At 36.4% G+C, this 17,740-nt stretch overlaps 1 protein-coding gene across 1 annotated transcript in view; it reads right to left on the bottom strand.

The window, feature by feature from the left end:
- Window positions 1-881: 881 nt before the first annotated feature.
- The window catches only part of APH1B (aph-1B gamma-secretase subunit), a 30,866-nt gene continuing 14,007 nt past the window's right edge, over window positions 882-17,740 (bottom strand). Inside the window, exons 5-6 of the mRNA XM_020968644.2 lie at window positions 6,084-6,211; window positions 882-3,909 (exon numbers count right to left, since the gene is read on the bottom strand). Of these exons, the coding sequence (XP_020824303.1) occupies window positions 3,742-3,909; window positions 6,084-6,211 (296 nt within the window). The 3' untranslated portion in view covers window positions 882-3,741. The remainder of the gene's footprint in view (window positions 3,910-6,083; window positions 6,212-17,740) is intronic.

The raw sequence follows: 17,740 nt of genomic DNA, 5'->3' as shown, positions 1-17,740 counted from the left end.
AGAGAGATCCTACTGAATGCAAAGTCAAAGTTCATAAGGCTAAAAAATGTGACATGAGGAAGGAAACACTTTCAGAGACACTAGATCCAGAGACAGAAGATGCTGGAAAAAAAAAACTGAAAGTGTCAAACTCAATCTTCTTTTTAATTTTCACTGATAAATATTAATGCTTGAAAGATGTTGCTACATTTACATATTGAAACCAAGATCTGATATTGCAATTAAATATTAAATAACAGTACAACTTACATAGAAATTTGCATATTTTTTACACCAAGACAACATAATTTGTTCTAAAAGCCTAAAATTTAAAAGATCATTTCTGTCTTTTAATTATGAATAAAATGGAGTAGAGTATCTCATTAAATAGGAAATACAGAAGCAGCAGTTATGAGGAAAACACAGCACTAAAACTGAGAAGAAAAGCAATTGTGACACATATCCTAACTTAGGTTAGGAAGGGAAAGAGTAAACAAAAAAAAAGTTGTGGCGGCAATAGTGAGAAAAAATGATTATCTCTTGGATATTACCTAACTACAGGGAATATCAACTAGCAAGACTGAAGTATGTGGTAGTTCTCCCCAGAGGGCAGAGACTACTATTGTATCCTAAAAACTGGCACTCATATTGGCATATTCAGTAAGGATAATGATGAATTTGCTTAGGATGAAAAAATTTCTTAGCCTTTGACTTAGGACCTCCAAGTAAGGCTCCGGCACAGTGGAAGGGCAGTGGGAAGAGGGAAGCTTATTCTGGTAATGCCTGCTTATGCTTATCACTTACTTGATAGTTAAGAAGACCTAAAAAGGATTTTAGAATATGGACTGGCCACTCAGTAAGGATTTAACATTTACTTGAAAAATACAAAAAGCCATTTCCTATACAATTTATAGATTTTGCAATTTATTTCTTTTGGCAAAATTATAATTTTCAGTTACCCAAAAAGACATTCACTATATTTCCATCACCAGGACCACAAATGGTCGTCACAATCTCCCCATTTAAAACATGCTACAATTTCAAAGGTATTAAAGATAAATATAGCTTTTTAAAATAGATGATCTAATTTCTATCACTTACATGCCAATACATCCAAGCACGCAACACAGTGCTCACAATTTCAAGGTTATGTTAACCACATTTCTTTACATGCTGCAAAGATCCTGCTTGGGGAACAAAATCCCCATAAGCACCATCTCCTCCCTCAAGCTCGTTGAGGGCTAATAAGGCTTTTTATAAATAACAAAGGCAAAAAGCATCTTAATATATACACAGCACAAAAGAAGAATATAATCTTCCCTTTGTGTATTCCTTAGAATCAGGCTAAGCAGCATTATTTAAAACAATCAAATAACAGATCCCAACTCTTCAGCTTATCATGGCAAAACTGAAAAGGAAAAAGAACTTGGAAGGACCCTTTACTAACAGCTATTCTAGGATCACCAGATAATGAGAAATTTTCTAAACGAAATCAACAGTCTCAAATTAAAGGATAATTTTCTTCTGAATCATGGTATAGTTCTTGCAATGGGGATTTAAAAAATATCCTAGACTTCTTTATGTATCACTAGAGTGGTATCTCTAGGGTATTTCTCATACTCCTGGTCGATGCAAAGATTTCATTTCCACAGATACAGATTCTGTCTTGAACTCTCCTAGTCTGAGAATTTTTAAAGGCAAGAAAATGAGAAACTCAAGCTGTACTACTCTTTACCCCAAGTAAAAACCAGGGTTGAACTAAAGTAAAGGAAAATAGATAATTCTAAAGGAAAATGGCTATGGCTCCTTGCATGTCTGTCTGAGGCATATTAGGAATTCAGTCCCCTCTTCATTCAACAAAGTGAAATGTGCAATTTAGACATCTTGGGCAAAATTTAATTTATAAAAAATGTCAAGTTCACATACAAGGTTTAACTCTGGAATTTCCTTTGTAACTAGCTCAAGACACTGGTTACAATCCTTTTAAAAGTCTTCACTGACATACCAGTTCCCTAAAGTTTAGCTAGAATAATCAGTCTTTCATGTTAGTATTCAGTACTTCTAAGTATTTCTCCTTTCTCCTTTGGCTACAAGTTCTAGTGAGCCCAAAGGATTTGTTGATTTATCACCTTAATGTGCATATCATTTCCATTCCATATTACCATCTTCCCTAAAACAATTGCTAGTTAATACCAGCATGCATTGCTGGGTTTTTTTCTGAAAAATGAAAATAAAAGAAGGTTTAAAAGTTGAATTAAAATTGGGAATGTTGCAGTTGCTACTCAAAACAAAAAGAAAATCATGTTTTGAAAAATATACATATCACACAAAGTAGAAATATGTTAATTTCAGATATATTTCAATTTTACATTACTCCATGACTATGCTATTTTGGGGAAGAAAATACCATTCACCATTTAATATCATGTGAACAAAGTAAAAGTCAATACTTTATTGGTCTGCATTTCTAATGTTCTCTTTTAACCTTTTATCTACTTCGTTAAGTTTTATTCAAGTACACACCATCTGATTACTTAAAAAGGACATTCAGAGATAAAAGACAGTGCTGCCATATAAAGTGAGCACAAAGTTCAACAATTTAAGCTGAAAGCCACAAGAAGAACCCAGGAAGAACCTCAAAATGAAAAAAAGCCTAAAAAATGTTGATGAAACAAAAAAATCCCCCAATTTAAAATACCTTCCTAGGCATCTATAACCGTTAGGATAGACTCTGGTTACAGAGAAGGTCACCTTTGTTAATTTCTAAACCTATCTGGGCTAGGTTGAGCATGCTTTATGTAGTAGATCTATGGTAAAATTGCTAATATCCTTAAAGATTTTTGTTCTACATTGTATATGGTAACACCTATATTGTATGATGATCAACTGTGAATGACAACTATCCATCTCCAGAGAAAGAACTAATGGAGCCTGACTGCATATAAAACATACTTTTTTGGTAACTTTATTTCTCTTGTTTTTCCTGTGGTATCTGTTTTCTTACATAACAGAACTAATGTGGAAATATGTTTTGCATGACTATACATATATAGCGTATATCAAATTGCTTGCCTTCTCAATTTGGGGAAGGGAAGGGTGGAAGGGAGAGAATTTTAACTCAAAATTTTAAAAAACAAATGTTAAAAATTTTTACATGTAATTGGGGAAAGTAAATTATGAAATTAAAAAAAAAGGATTGGTGTTCTAATTACAAATATAGGTTACTTCCCTACACTTCAAAAATAATTTTTAAATACCCAAAGTCAATTCTGGATGGTAAAAAAAAATCTTCAAAAATACAGCTATTAATAAATACCTGATTTTGAGTAAAGAGTATTTAGAGTCAGAGCCTATCTGTCTCATAAGCCCCTAACTACTTTAATTAATCTAACCCTAAAAGGGATGTGCTTTGATAACATACACAAAAAGGATCACAGAAATTATGGCCCTTTGACTTGATCCATTACTTAAAGATGTAGGTTCAGCAAGCACTATGTCCTTGATGTATTAATTTAACCACACTGAATGTAGAAAGACACAGCTACACATTCCTTTCATATATTCTTGCACTTGCCCCAGGGAGTTATCATTCATGTATGCATTTCAGACAGCTGCTGGATAGAAGCCTTATTAGATGAGAGTCACGTAACTAGTATTTTTTTCCTTCTAAATTCAACCAAAAATAAAATTTTAGAAAAAGGCACAGTTGTGCTTCCTCTAAAAACACAGAAAGCTGTTCAGGGAGGTCCCAATTCTCAGATGTTATCTGGCACGCTGGTTGGAAAGAAGGAAGTCCTTGTCTCGGCACAACAGGCATCGTTTCAAATTTCTACAAGAGCCACCAGCAGTGAAGAATGCCCAGATACCCATGAGCAGCATAATAACATATGATGCTACTAAACTTGCTTTATAATAGGGATTCAGGAAGGTCTGTAGGGAAAGAAAAGTAAATTAGCTGGGGTGATATAAGATTTTATAACAGACATCTAAAAAGATCAAAGACAAATGAAGGTAAACACAGAATATATTCAATAACTCAAGCTTATTTCACCAAATGTTTAATTTATGTGATATACAACAAGCAGTAAACAATGAGACTAAGATTTAAAAAAGAAAAACAACTGAAAAGGCAAGAAACTGGTTTAACAAATACAGTGAGCTCTGTCTACTGTAGGCTGACAGATTCAAAGGAGTGGAGGAATAGCTCATGAGAAATGTATAGGTTAAGGAACAGAGGGTAACGGTTACTGTGTTTGAAGGACAGTCAATATATATGTTGAAATCCTCTATTATGAAGGCAGGAGTTGAGGAGGAGAGGAAAATTGTGAGTCATGCACTGAACTCACTGAGGAAGGAAGGGGAGTGACTTAGAGGTCTACAGACAACAGCTACCAGGATTTTGATTGGGTAGTAGATACGGATTTCATGAACTTCAAAGGAGGAGAGGTGAGTGATAAAGGTAGGGACAGAACCTAGAAGTGGCAATAGGGAGCAAGGAGTATTCCAACTCTCCTGCCTCAACCAGTGAGCCAGGGGAAATGAGTGAAGGTATACCCAAAAACTGGAGAGGGTGGCTGGGGAGGCTGTGTTATCACAGGGAAGCCAGATGTCAGTGATTGCTAGAAGATGGAATTAGTGGGAGAGGAAAAATTTAGGATGAAGAGAATTTTGTTGCCAATGGAACAGGCATTACAACCTGTTCAGTGGAAAGGCAGGTATTGTCTGGTTAGGATTTTAGAGTGGGACAGGAAGTGGGGTTCAAAATCACTGGGATGTGTAGGGTATGACTAGGTGTAAGTATGGAGATCAGATAGGAGGCAAGTATAGCATAAGGTAAAATGCACATGGTCAGATGAATGGCCCCTTTTCAATTCTCTTCTCTCTGAAGGCTGGAGACTAGGCAAGAGATAAGTGCAACAGGAGATGGAAGTTGAACTTGCACAGCAGGACACTGAAGTCTCACTCCCCATCAACTTTCCTCTTCCCTCATGGGACAGATGTATCAGAAGATGGAAGGCACAAGATACTTTCGGAGGTCAGGAAATGCTGAGACATGAGAATGATAGAGCAAACAGCCTCCACTGAGAAGAAGGTTTATTTTTTCTAGAAGTTGGGATAAAGGAGGTGGAGATAGGCTAACCATTGAAGAACAAGTCCAAGCAAAGGATCAGTAGATGGGTAGAATTCCAATGATAAAAACAGGTCATTAGAAAGTTCAAGGTCTCTATTCTTTGAGGTGTCATCACAAGCTGGTCTTGTGGCAGGAGGTACCATTAACTCTTGGGGGGGGGGCCCAGCATCAATAAGGCCATCTCAGGGAAGGCAAGCACAAGCAGAGTCTGGCAATGCTGTGGCCCAAGGGCTTCTGGAAGCTAAATAGTTGCTTCCATAATTGTGGGTGTCTTAAACAGGTTTCTTGCCCATGCTCACTTGCTTTTCCCCTTTGATATTAAAAACAGTGGTTGGCCCTGGGTTGGTTTTTGTTTATTTTTAAGATTTTCTGATTGTTTTTGAAGTTTATTACTGTTTTCTGTTGTTGCTGTTTCTCAATATTTCAAATGTTTCTATTATGAAAGTAGATGAGCAAAGATGGAACATCTTAGGGCTGTTATTCCATTTTCTTCTCAGAAGTCTTTTGTTATTACTATTATTAGTAGTTGTTAGTAATAATAATAAACAGAATAAAATTACTTCAAGTCCCAATTTACTTTTTGTTCCCTCTTTAAACAGGAATAAATGAATAATAATTCTCATTTAAAGTTAAAATAATATTCATAAGAAGTGAATGGTGTTTTTAAAAGGTAGTTTTCTAGAATAAAGCACAGATATATGAGAATCTTTTAATTCTAAGAGAAACCAACTGAGAAACCAACTAAGTACAGATGAAGGGAATTTAAAGAAAACTAAAGATTCTAAAAGAACAGCATAAGAAACTATAAAATGAGTTCTAATAATTTTCTGAGTTAAAAAAATTATGAAAAGGCAGAGTCTTCTCATATTTTTTAAAAAGTCATACTCCTAAATGTCATTTCCTCCATTAGGCATATGAAGAAGTAGATAGTTCCACAGAGTGGCTAGAGTATGAACACATAAACTGGACTCACCAGACCTGACACCAGCAGATGACTCACGATGACCACGATTAGTGCCCACCAGTTTTTAGTCTCACATGCATCGAAAAACACAACTCCCCAGAAGACATGCAGCAAAACCATAACTAGAGTCATGAAAGCTGAAAGACAGTGAAATATTAGTGCACAGTCCTATAAAGGAAATTAAAATTAGGATATAAAAGCTCTCAGAATGAAATGTTCTTTTGGATGTGTTTTCTTGGGCTATCATCCTGCTTCTTATTACTCACAACAGAAATATGTAAGCATTATGCATTAGTGAATACCATAACAAGACATATGTGTATAAATATATATATATATATACATATATATATATATACACATACACACACACATATACATATATACACACACACACCAAATATATATATAAGAAAGCAATGAATATGATTTTTACCTTCTTATAGTTATGTTTAAATAAATGCACTGCACAGTGTTGCAGCTTCACATCCAGTGTGGGTGTGGATTAAAGAAAATGACAAATTCCAAATGAAAACTTCAAGAGTTCCACGCAATTTCCTTAAATGGTTCAAGAATACTGTTCGTTGGGACAGCTAGGTGGTGCAGTGCATACAGCACCGGCCCTGAAAGTCAGGAGCACCTGAGTTCAAATCCTCAGACCAAACACTTGACACTTACTAGCTGTGTGACCCTGGGCAAATCACTTAATCCCAATTTCCTAAAAATAAAATTTTTTTTGGAATAAAAAATAAATAAAAAGAATACTGTTTGTTCTTGGATAGAACTATACCCTTATCTATTAGCTCTGTCTACAATAAATAAAAAGATTTTCCTGACCTAAAAAGAATAATTATAAACATCTTATATACCCCATATATCCCAATAGTCTCAAAACTAATATATGGTTCAAAGTAATACCATAAAAAATTATGAAAAAACAGATCTGGTACCTTTATAGCTATGGCTAAGAGGTGAATTCTTAACCCAGTAAGATAGTGGTTTGATAAGCATAAGGAGATAATTTTGATTGCACAAAATTGAAAAGATTTTTTGCGAATAAAATTATAAGTAGGACAAGAAGGCAAGTGAATTACTAGGGAAAATACATGCATGAAACATATCTAATAAGGGTCTGATGTCCAAGACAAATAAGGAATTAATACAAGTATATAAGGCTAATGCCATGCCCTAACAGAACAATTTTTTAAAGAATCATAATTAACGATATGAAAGTATTCTCCAAAATACTAAATGTAAATCAAAACAAAACCTCACATCCAACAAAACTGTCAAAGATGACAAAAAGATGGGAAGAGTTAAATTTGGAGTGGTAAGAGAAACATAAGCACACTAATGCACAGCTGATAGAGCTGTGAGTTGGTACAAGCATTCTGGAAAACAATTTGAAATTATGCTAAGAAAGTGAATAAAATGTTTATACTCTATGATAAAAGCAAATATCCCCAAGGAAATCAATGAAAAATAAAGGCCACATACACACTAAAATATTTGTATCAGTAAAATGGAAGTAGCAAAGAACTGGAAACTAAGTAGATGCTCATCAATTGGGGACTGGCTAAACAAGCTGTGGTACATAAATGTATCGGAATACTATTGTGCCTTAAGAAAGGACAAATATAAATACAGAGAATCATGGGATGACATGTATGTATGATGCAAAGTAAGCAGAAGGAGGAAAATAACATACACACAGTGACTATATTAATGTAAACAGAAAGAATAACAACAGAAAATGGATGCTATGGAATTGTAACGGCAAGATTGGCCTCAAAGAAGAGATATGAGAATGTCCTTCCCTCCCTATTTATAGGGTTGGAAAACTCTGGATATAGAATAAGCCATATAATATTAGACTTTGCTGTTGTTCGGCTAGTTTTATTAAATCTTTTTTTCCTTTTCTTTCATTTTTTGTTATAAGGGATTGACCTCTGAGAGGGAGAGAGCTGGAGAATAAAATAATGCTAAATGTGGGTGATGTACAAATATATATAATAAAAATGTAAAAATAAATAATTGTGATTTTCAATGAATATCGCTCAGCCCAAATTTCTCCACTAAGCATCTGAAGAAAGACAAATGAAAGAACAATGGGGAAAGATAATGATCACTGAGGAGTACATCTTAGCCCTGCCACCACGAACGCAACAGACATGTGAGAGCCATGGTGGCTGAGAAGAAAGGGTAAGCTGCTAATAACAATGTCCCTTTCCAACGGCAAAACCACTTTACGCAGTCAGCCAGCCCAGGAGAGTGGGAAGGCCCATCTCCACTCACAGACTGCAGTAGGAGTATGCCTCTACATGTGGCCCTTTTAGTTGCTAATGATGAAAGCCACACTCACCCTTCCCTACTATCAAGAAAGAAAATCTGAACCTTCATTCTCAGAATCGCTGCAAGTGGCAAAGGAAGGCAGATGGGGATTGTTATTGATAAGAGAGAAGAGATGTTGTTATCACTCTGGCCAATATCAGAGCTGCAGCCCCTCACTAGGACTACGACAGAACTGTGACAATAAAGTGGACGCATGTTGCCACAGATGACATGCCAAACTTACCACACAGTCTTTGATGCTATTACTGTCCTCTGCTCCAGCCCCTCTCAAAGACTGTGACTGAGACAGGACTGGTTGCTTCCTTCTTACCCTAACCTACTTTACCACTGAACTTCCCCTCTCTCCCTTCTTTAACTCTTATCAATTGATCACATCATCAAGTGATCCTTTTCCTATGGACAACAAATTCCCACCTCCTACTTTCTGAGTCCCTGTGATTCTGAGATTCATCATTATTTGCTAAAATAAAAACTTTTCTCTGCTATATCTCACCAAACTCATCCCTATCTCAACCCAGTTTCTATCTTCCTCTGCTTCCTCACTTCCATTCTGTCCTCTGAAACTGATGGTACCACTGTTAATAAATTCCCTTTCATCCTATATCTCCTTCAATTCACAGTCTTTCATGGTTCTTTTGACTGTGGAAACCTTGCTTTATTTGGCTGACACTTCATCAATGGCCACTCTCACATCATTAGCTACTCCTCTTATGAGCCACAACACACTGGTCCAAGAGAACGAAGCAGCATATATCTTGTTTACCAACGCCACTTATCTCCTTCTTGCAGACACAACTCATGAACCTCTCCTCTCTTTTGAGGTACACTCAGTCTATATGATCCTTCCCAGATCATTGATTTCTGTCACCTATAAGTTTCTAGGTTATTTTGTTTTCTTAAAAAGAGTTGAGTACCTGACTTACAATCTTTTTCTCTTTACCCACTGTGAGTTCCCTCGTCTATCCTACTCTACATCTCTTACTTCTTCTACATTTTCATTCATTCTCTTTTCTTTTGTTGTGGACTCTGAGGAAGAGACCGCTTGTTCTCTTTGCCAAAGCTAACCATCTCTACTTGTGTCCTAGGCCCACTCTCCTCTCATGTCTTCTGGGGCTTGTGCCATCGATCACTCCACCTACCCGCACCTCATCTTTAATTCTGCCCTATAATTTCGTTCTTTCTCTGCTTCTTACAAACATACTAAGGTCACAGGATCACAAAGAACTACAAACTTAGAGCTAGAAGGGTCTTTATGTGACATTTAATTCAACTCTCTCATTTACACTTACTGAAGCCCTGGGAGGTTAAATGACTAACTCAAGAACATATATGTAAGAAAATGGTAATCTCTCCTTATCTATGAAAATTTTTCACTTGCCCTTGACATTCCTTCAGGCTATTGTCCTAAATTTCTCTCCTTTTCACTGAAAAACTCCTACATAGACTCACCAACACTATTTCCTCCACTTCTTCATGTCCCACATTTTACAGTGATCCTGACTGTTAAATTGATAGGAGGTCCAACCAACATGCTGGAGATATTCCAAACCTTTTCCTCCCTCATCAAACCTCTCATGGCTTACACCCAGCTTCTCATCTCACATCACTCTAATGATGCCTTCTCCCATTTCCCCCTTCACTCCTATCTCACATGAAGAGGTGGCCCTTTTCCTTGCCAACACCAACCGTTCTATATGCCAAGTGATCCCACTCCATCCTATCTTCTCTAGCAGACTGACCCCTCTATTAATCCTACTTCTCATCAATCTTCAGTCTCTTCCTCTCCACTAACTGCTTTCCTATTACCTACAAATAAGCTCTATCTTAGGACATCTTCTCTCTCTACTATTTCAAGTGGTGATCTCACTGGCTTCCATGGATTCAATTATCATCTTTATGCTGGTGATTTCCAAATTTACTTACCCAGCTCTAACTTCTCTCCTGACTTTCAGCCTCACATTCCAACTGCCTACAGGACTTACCAAACTAGGTATTCTGTATATCTTCAACTCAACTTGTCCAAAATTTAATTCATTATCTTTCTCCCAAAACTCTCCTCTTCTTAACATCCCTATTACTATCCAGGGCACAACCACCATCTCAGTACCCAAGGCTCATAACCTAGATGTCATCCTTGGCTTTTCAGTCTTTCTCATTCACCCATCCCTACGTATACAATTGTTGCAAACTCCTGTTCTACTTTTGTACTCTCTCTCATATGTGCTCCCCTTTTGTCCTCTGACACTGCCACCATCATCCTGGTTCAGGCCCTCCTTACTTTATGCCTGGACTGGTTGGTGTCCCTGCCTCAAGTCTCTCTCTATTTAGTCCATCTCCACTCAATTGATTCTCCTAAAGCACAGGTCTGACCATGTCAGTCCCCTATTCAATAAACTAGCTCTCCCTATTACCTCCAGATCAAATATAAAATCATCTGTTTGGCTTGTAAAGCCATTCAGAACCTCACTTTTTCTACCTTTCTAGACTTTCTCCACCTGTCTCCCCTCTACATCCTCTGTGATTCTGTCAATATTGGCTTCCTTGTTCCTTGCACCCCCTATGCTTAGAATTCTCTCCTTCTCATCTCTGCCTCTTTGTTTCCTTGTTTCCTTCAAGGCTCAGCCAAAGGCAAAAACAAAACAGTACCCTCCCTTACAGAACCTATATTCTATTGGGAATAATGTGTATGAGTAGATTCAAAATATATACAAGATAATTTCAAGGGGGAAGAAACACTTGTAGCTGGTGGGGAGGAGGGAAAGGGAATCAGGCCTCCTAGGAGATGGTACTTAAAACTGAGCTTTGAAAGGAACTAAGAATTCTAAAAGGCACAAATGAGAAGGGAGTTCATTTATGGAGGTCAACCTGTGCAAAGATATGGAGGTGGGAGATGAAATGCCTAGTGTGAGGGACAGCAAGTCCCTGTTTTGGCTGGACTGTAGTGTATGAAAGTAAACAATGCAGAATAAGTCTTAAAAGGTAGGCTGGAGCCAGATTGTGCAGGGATTAAAAGGCCAAATACAGGAGTTTGTATTGGATCCTAGAGTCAATAGGGAGACACTAGAGCTTATTAAGGAAAGGAACAATGTGGTCAGACATATGTCTGAAGACAGTAACATAGCCTCTGTTTGAATACTGTAGATGGCAGGAAGTTCACTATCTTATGACATGGCCATTGTTCACCGTCACAAAGCTCTTAATTGTTAAAAAATAATTTCTTATTTTAAGTCAAAATTTGCCTTTTTGTAGCTTCTATCAAAAGTTTTGCTCCCACAAGCAACAATGAACAAATCTACTTTTTCCTTCACATGGCAGCTTTTTAAAACAAATGGCATTCCAAAAGTCTTCAGGCAGTTTTCAGATATTGCTTAACACTGCATCAAGACTATCGGAATACCCCATATGAGAAGACAGCTATCAAGTTCCTGTCTGGTCTTTTCTTTTCTAAGCCAAACAGCCTTACCTCCTTCAATTATTCCTCATGTGACATAGTTTCCAAATCCCGTAACATCCAACTAATTTTCTCTGGATGTGTTCTAGCTTGTCACAGTCTCTCTCTTACATTCTTCTACTTCAAATTGGAAATAACAATACAGCTATCTGAGTGACTCAGGGTTAGATGGTCACATTTACATTTTAAATATGAAATGCAAAGCTTCTATGAATGCTTCCTAAGGTTGTACTCACAGGATCATAAATTTATAGCTGGAAGAAATCTTAAAGGACAGCTAGTCTAACCCTCTAACTTTAGATAGGTGAAAACTGATCCCCTTCAGACAAGGTATGATTTGCCCAAGTTCACACAGGTAGTGAAATGGCAGAGCAAGGATTTGAAGCCAGGTGTCTTGACACCCAATCCAGAACTCTTGCTATTATTCTACTCTGTTCATTCCCTCACAAAAATCTTCCTCTGATGCCTCATCATGTCGTGGAGATGATATTGTTTTCTCAAAGACTATGAAGGCAGAGCTAAAGCTCTGGAATGTTCTGTCAAACAGGACAGGCTCTGATAATGATCTCAAGGACATACTTTGTCTTCTTACCAAGGACCAACCTAATTAAACAGAGAGCTTATCACAAGGAGGCTGGCTTCTAGGTTATAAACAAAAATACAAAACGGTCTTCAGACTTCTGTAGTAACAGGGATGAAGTGGCAGGAAAGGATCACAGAAAGACAGATAGATTTATAGGCATAAGGGACCTTAGAGCTCATCTAATGCAGCCTTTTAATCTTACAAATGAAGAACCTGAATTTCAGTGAAGTTAAGGAAGTTACAAAGGTAGTTAAATGGCAGAGCCAGGGTTTAAACTGGGTGGGCTAAGGGCAATAAATGCTGATGTATGGTGGACATACAAGGCTGCAACATAATACTAATGGTAACTCGCATTAAAAAGTAGTGTAAAAGCAAGAGGTATCAAGCAAAAAAAATGATCAAAAAAGATCTTCATGTAGCAAAAGAGAAAACTTGAAAGTCAAAATACTAAACTGCTATGTACTTAACACTTCTTTTAAAAAAGACTTCCTTCTAGCATGTTGAGTAGATCTTTCCATAGTAGGGCTTATTAGAAGTACATGAACAAGAATTATACGGGATAAAAAGGTATAAATGGATCGTAATCTGGACCACTAGAAAAAGAATACACATATTTATGAGAACATGGATCCACTAAAGTTTAAGAGTGCACTGCCCTGGGGCAGCTGGGTGGCATAATAGATAGAACACTGGCCCTGGAGTCAGATGACCTGGCTTTAAATTCAGCCTCAGACACTTACTAGCTGTGTGACCCTAGGCAAGTCACTTAATTCTGATTGGCTCCCCCAAAAAAGGAAAAAAAAAGGTCCCACTGACTCCGACACGTTTCTGTATAATTTATTTATTAATGTTAAATTTCACACTGCTGCTTTCTGCCTAGCAGTTTCTTGGGACAAAATCATTCTAAATCCTTTTTTTTCTTGAAAGAAAAATTAAAAAACAAAATTTTGGGGCAAGATATACTACTCTCATTACATTCAGTTTTATGAATAGGCAGTAACAACTCCACATGATGTTTATGCTCATTGTAGGATTCACACATTAGGAAGGACAATAATGAATTAGAGAGAACTTGCAAAAGAGGGCAACCACTATGATGAGTGGTCAGAAATTATTTCTTAAGAGGAAAGTTTGAAGGAACTGGAAATGCACAGTTGGCAAAGAGAAGACTTAGCAAATATCTGGGTGTCATGGGCAGGACTTAATTTGTACTGCCCAAGACAGCAGAAATTAGGTAAACAGGTAAAAGTTATGGAGAAGCAGATTTTGATTGAATATAAGAGAAACTGTCACAATTAAGACTTATTCAACAATGGAATGAACTGCTTTACAAAGAAGTAAGCTTCTCATTAGCAGACATATTCAGAAGTATAATATAAATAAACATCTGTCAAGAAGTTTACAGAGAGGATTCCTGGATGGGATTATAGGGGTTTGTAGCTGTAACTTCGAGGCTACACAAGTAGTAAGTAGCAGAAGAGCTGCTATGTAAACCCAGACTCCAAATCTGTTTTTTTTCCCCATTAAACTGTGTTACTCCTCAAGCTAAAAGGGAAGAAGATTAGATTAAGATGAATTCCAATGTCCATTTCACCTTTAGGACTGCACACGTAGTACTCACTGTTGCTAAGCACTATACTAGGCCCTGTGAATAAATACAGACGAAAAAAGAAAATTTACATCAGAACATACAGCTGGACCAATATTCTACTACGGTTGTTGCATGGTTGTAATCAATGACACACCAGCATCTCTGAAGAACTGCAAATGAGTATCATCCAGAGAACAATGGAGAGGGTCATGATGGGTGTGAGCGGGAAGTAACACATTACAAAAAATAATTATGAGGGCAAAAAAGTAATTATGAAGGAATAAAAGACGCCACTAAAGAAATGTTGGAAACAAAATGATAGCGTGGTGACACAGTTAGAATAAGGGATAGCTAACAGAAAGTCTATGAATTCCATTGATAGACTTGCAGTATCAGAAAAAAGTGAAGGAGATATTTAGCATATTGGATGAAACTACTGTGTTGAACTTACAAGTGGATCTGGAAAAGAATTAGTTGCAAAGGATGGGCAGGCATGAATGGGTTAAGACTTGCAGTGATATAGGAAATCGAAATAGTTGGACACCCTTGCCTAATGAAGGGCCCAAACCTAATAGATTTTATTAAGCAACTGCTAGTAAACTGTATTTATATATTAAGTGGATATTTCTGCTAATGGCAATCAAAATATCTATTCTATTATAATTTGCTACAAAATGTTAGCCAATATTACAACATATATCTATTAGAAAATAATTTGTTAGAATTTCCATTTAGGATTGGCATAAAACTTCCAAAACAAAAACACAGAACTAAAAAGGAAACTGGAAAGTTTCTAGTTCAAACTCACATTTTGTATATAAAGAAACTGAGAACTACAAGCTTTGTCATTTGACTTCTGGTCAAGTTCTCGTTCCACTATATACTACTTCCCCTATTGATTGTTCCAATATTTTAATCATTTTAAACTTTGATTCTCTCACATTTTGCATTAACTTTCCCTCCCAGTTTGACAGAGTTCAAAATTGTCAGAATCAACAAATGCCAAAAATCTTATTAATCAAACCTACCTTTAAACCTATAGTACAATAGGAGTACTCTCCAGTGCATGCCCTCATCACTTCATGACCACACTATTAGAATAGCCTGTTTGTGAGTCTTCTTGCCCCAAGTCTTTCCCTGCTCCAATATACCCTCCATTAGATTATCAAAGGGATTTTCCTAAAATGCAGGTCAGACCATGTCTGTCTGTCTGTCACTCACACTCATACACACACAATAAACTCCAGTGGGTCCCTACTGACTCCAGGATCAAATACAAAACCTTGTTTTGTGGTTAAAGCCCCTCATATTCCAGCCCCCTTCCACTTTTCCAGTCTTCTTAACCTTTATCACACACTCTTCAATACAATGACACTGGCCTCCTGCCTGTTCTATGAATAAAACATTTTTCTGGCTGTCCCCTATGTGTGAAATGCTCTTCTTCCTCAACTCCACCTCATGATTTCCCTGGTTTCCTTAAGGTCACAATTAAAATCCTATCTTTTACAGGAAATCTTTTCCAAACTATCTTAATTCTAAATTATTTTTAAAAATTAAATCTTTTAAATTATTTCCTATTTATCCTCTATATAGCTTGCTTTGTATATATTTGTTTGCATGTTGTCTCCCTCATCAGCTATTAAGCTTTCTGAGGGCAGGGGCTGTCTTTTACTTCTTTTTGTATCCTAGCACCCAGCAAAGTGTCTGGCACATAGCAGATGTTTAATAAATGTTTACTGATTGTTTATCCTAGACCAGGGGTTCTTAACCTGGAGTCCATAACCCCAAGGTGTCCATGAGCTTAGGTGGGAAATATTAAATATTTATTTCAAAATAATTACTTCATTTTATGCATTCAAAAACATTATTTACCATGAAGGTATCCAAAGATTTCCACAGGCTGCCAAAGAGGTCCACGACACAAAAAAGGTTAAGAACCTCTAAACACAGTCATTTTACAGAAAGCTTACAAACGCTGTGGCTAAAACTGACAGTATCTTCATAAATAACAATTAAATGAAACTTTAAAAAAGACACAGATTAACGAATCCTCTTTATGTTACATACAAAAAATAAATACGATAAATACATTGCATACAACAAAAAGAACATTTTAATGTTTGACTCTAGGAATACTCAGAGTTTCAAAAAAAAACTCTCGGGGGCAGCTAGGTGGAGCAGTGGATAAAGCACTGGCCCTGGATTCAGGACCTGAGTTCAAATCCAGCCTCAGACACATAACACTTACTAACTGTGTGACCCTGGGCAAGTCACTTAACCCCACTGCCTAACCCAATTAAAAAAAAACAACCTAACAATATTGTAAATTAAATGGCGCTCTATGTTTATTTTGTAAAATTCTAGCTCCAATGTCTTTCCACAGAATATGATTCATACACATGATCAATACAATGGGGAGGAAATTCAAAGTGACAGACTCCCTCTTTTATAATCTGAATAAACTATTAGGAACACTCCTCTGACTTTAAAACCCAAAAACTATATTGTAGTATATGTTTAGTCCATGGAACAGTTCCAATAAATCTAACTGAGATGATTATATTACTTTACCAAGGCTTCAAGAAGAATTAGTTAACTTGCATTTGGAGATGTGTAAGAATTTAAAGTTATTATTTTTCAAGGCTTAACACCCCCCCACCCCGAATTTTTTTTCAGATGATCAAACAACTAAATCCAGCAAACTATCAAGAAACTCGTGTGGTACTTTCATTGTAGATAAACTTTCATTACCACAAGATGAAAATCCATCATTTATTCTTGATCTATGAATCTGACACAACTCTACAGCAACAAAATTTTTTTTAAATGTTAGCCTTAAATTTTAATAAGATTAAAATAAGTTCTAAAATTATCATGAGCTGCATATTTTAAAAACATTTTTATTGTCTTTCCAAAGCAAGATTTAAAATGATAAGAACTACCTGACTTTCTAAAGTAAGTCAGCACCATCTAGTGAAAAAAGTTGGCATTAGAAAAAGTTAATGTTTCATTAAGAAAGTATCATTTAGTAGCAAAAAAAATTTTTAAATGTCTAGACAGCATAACCATTGATTATAACTACTAAGGCAAAAAACTGGAAGTAACCACCAAAGACGATATTTAATTAATTTATAAGGTGAGACAACTTATAAATGAACCTTGATTAAAAAAGAAACAAAAAATTTTAACATGAAATTTTACTTTTTTTAAATCCCTAATTTTTGCTAATAAGCTTAGTTATGGATTTTGGGGAAGATAATATCTTGTATAGTACCACCAGGAACTATCACAAAAATAACAAAGTATGACAGCATAGGTCATACTAGCTCAACTGACTACTGCTACAGTAAAATTTTCCCGTCCATACTAAGAATTGCTGAATAGTCCTCTCTTACTATCTATATATTTGCCTAGCCACAAGCAAGTACAGCACTATCAAAAGTTACATACATCAAAAACTAAAAGAAATGGATTGAACTGGTTCAACAATTCCAAGTCCTCTAGAAGAAAGCAGCTTATTTTATTCAAGAGGCTATGATGAATACTTTCATAATACTTTCACAGAAGTTTCTACTTCTATATGTTTGTTTCATTTGTGACATTTGGCATGTAGGGGAGTTGACCTTGGTAAGAAGAGAGGTCACCTCTTCATGTGAGATAGCAGTAAAGGAGAAAAAAGTGGAGGAAGG

Source organism: Phascolarctos cinereus, unplaced genomic scaffold, assembly GCF_003287225.1.
Source record: "Phascolarctos cinereus isolate Bilbo 61053 unplaced genomic scaffold, phaCin_HiC Scaffold_3;HRSCAF=262, whole genome shotgun sequence".
NCBI lineage: Eukaryota > Metazoa > Chordata > Mammalia > Diprotodontia > Phascolarctidae > Phascolarctos > Phascolarctos cinereus.
Note: the sequence above shows the minus strand (reverse complement) of the source record. Positions and strands in the feature narration are given on the sequence as shown.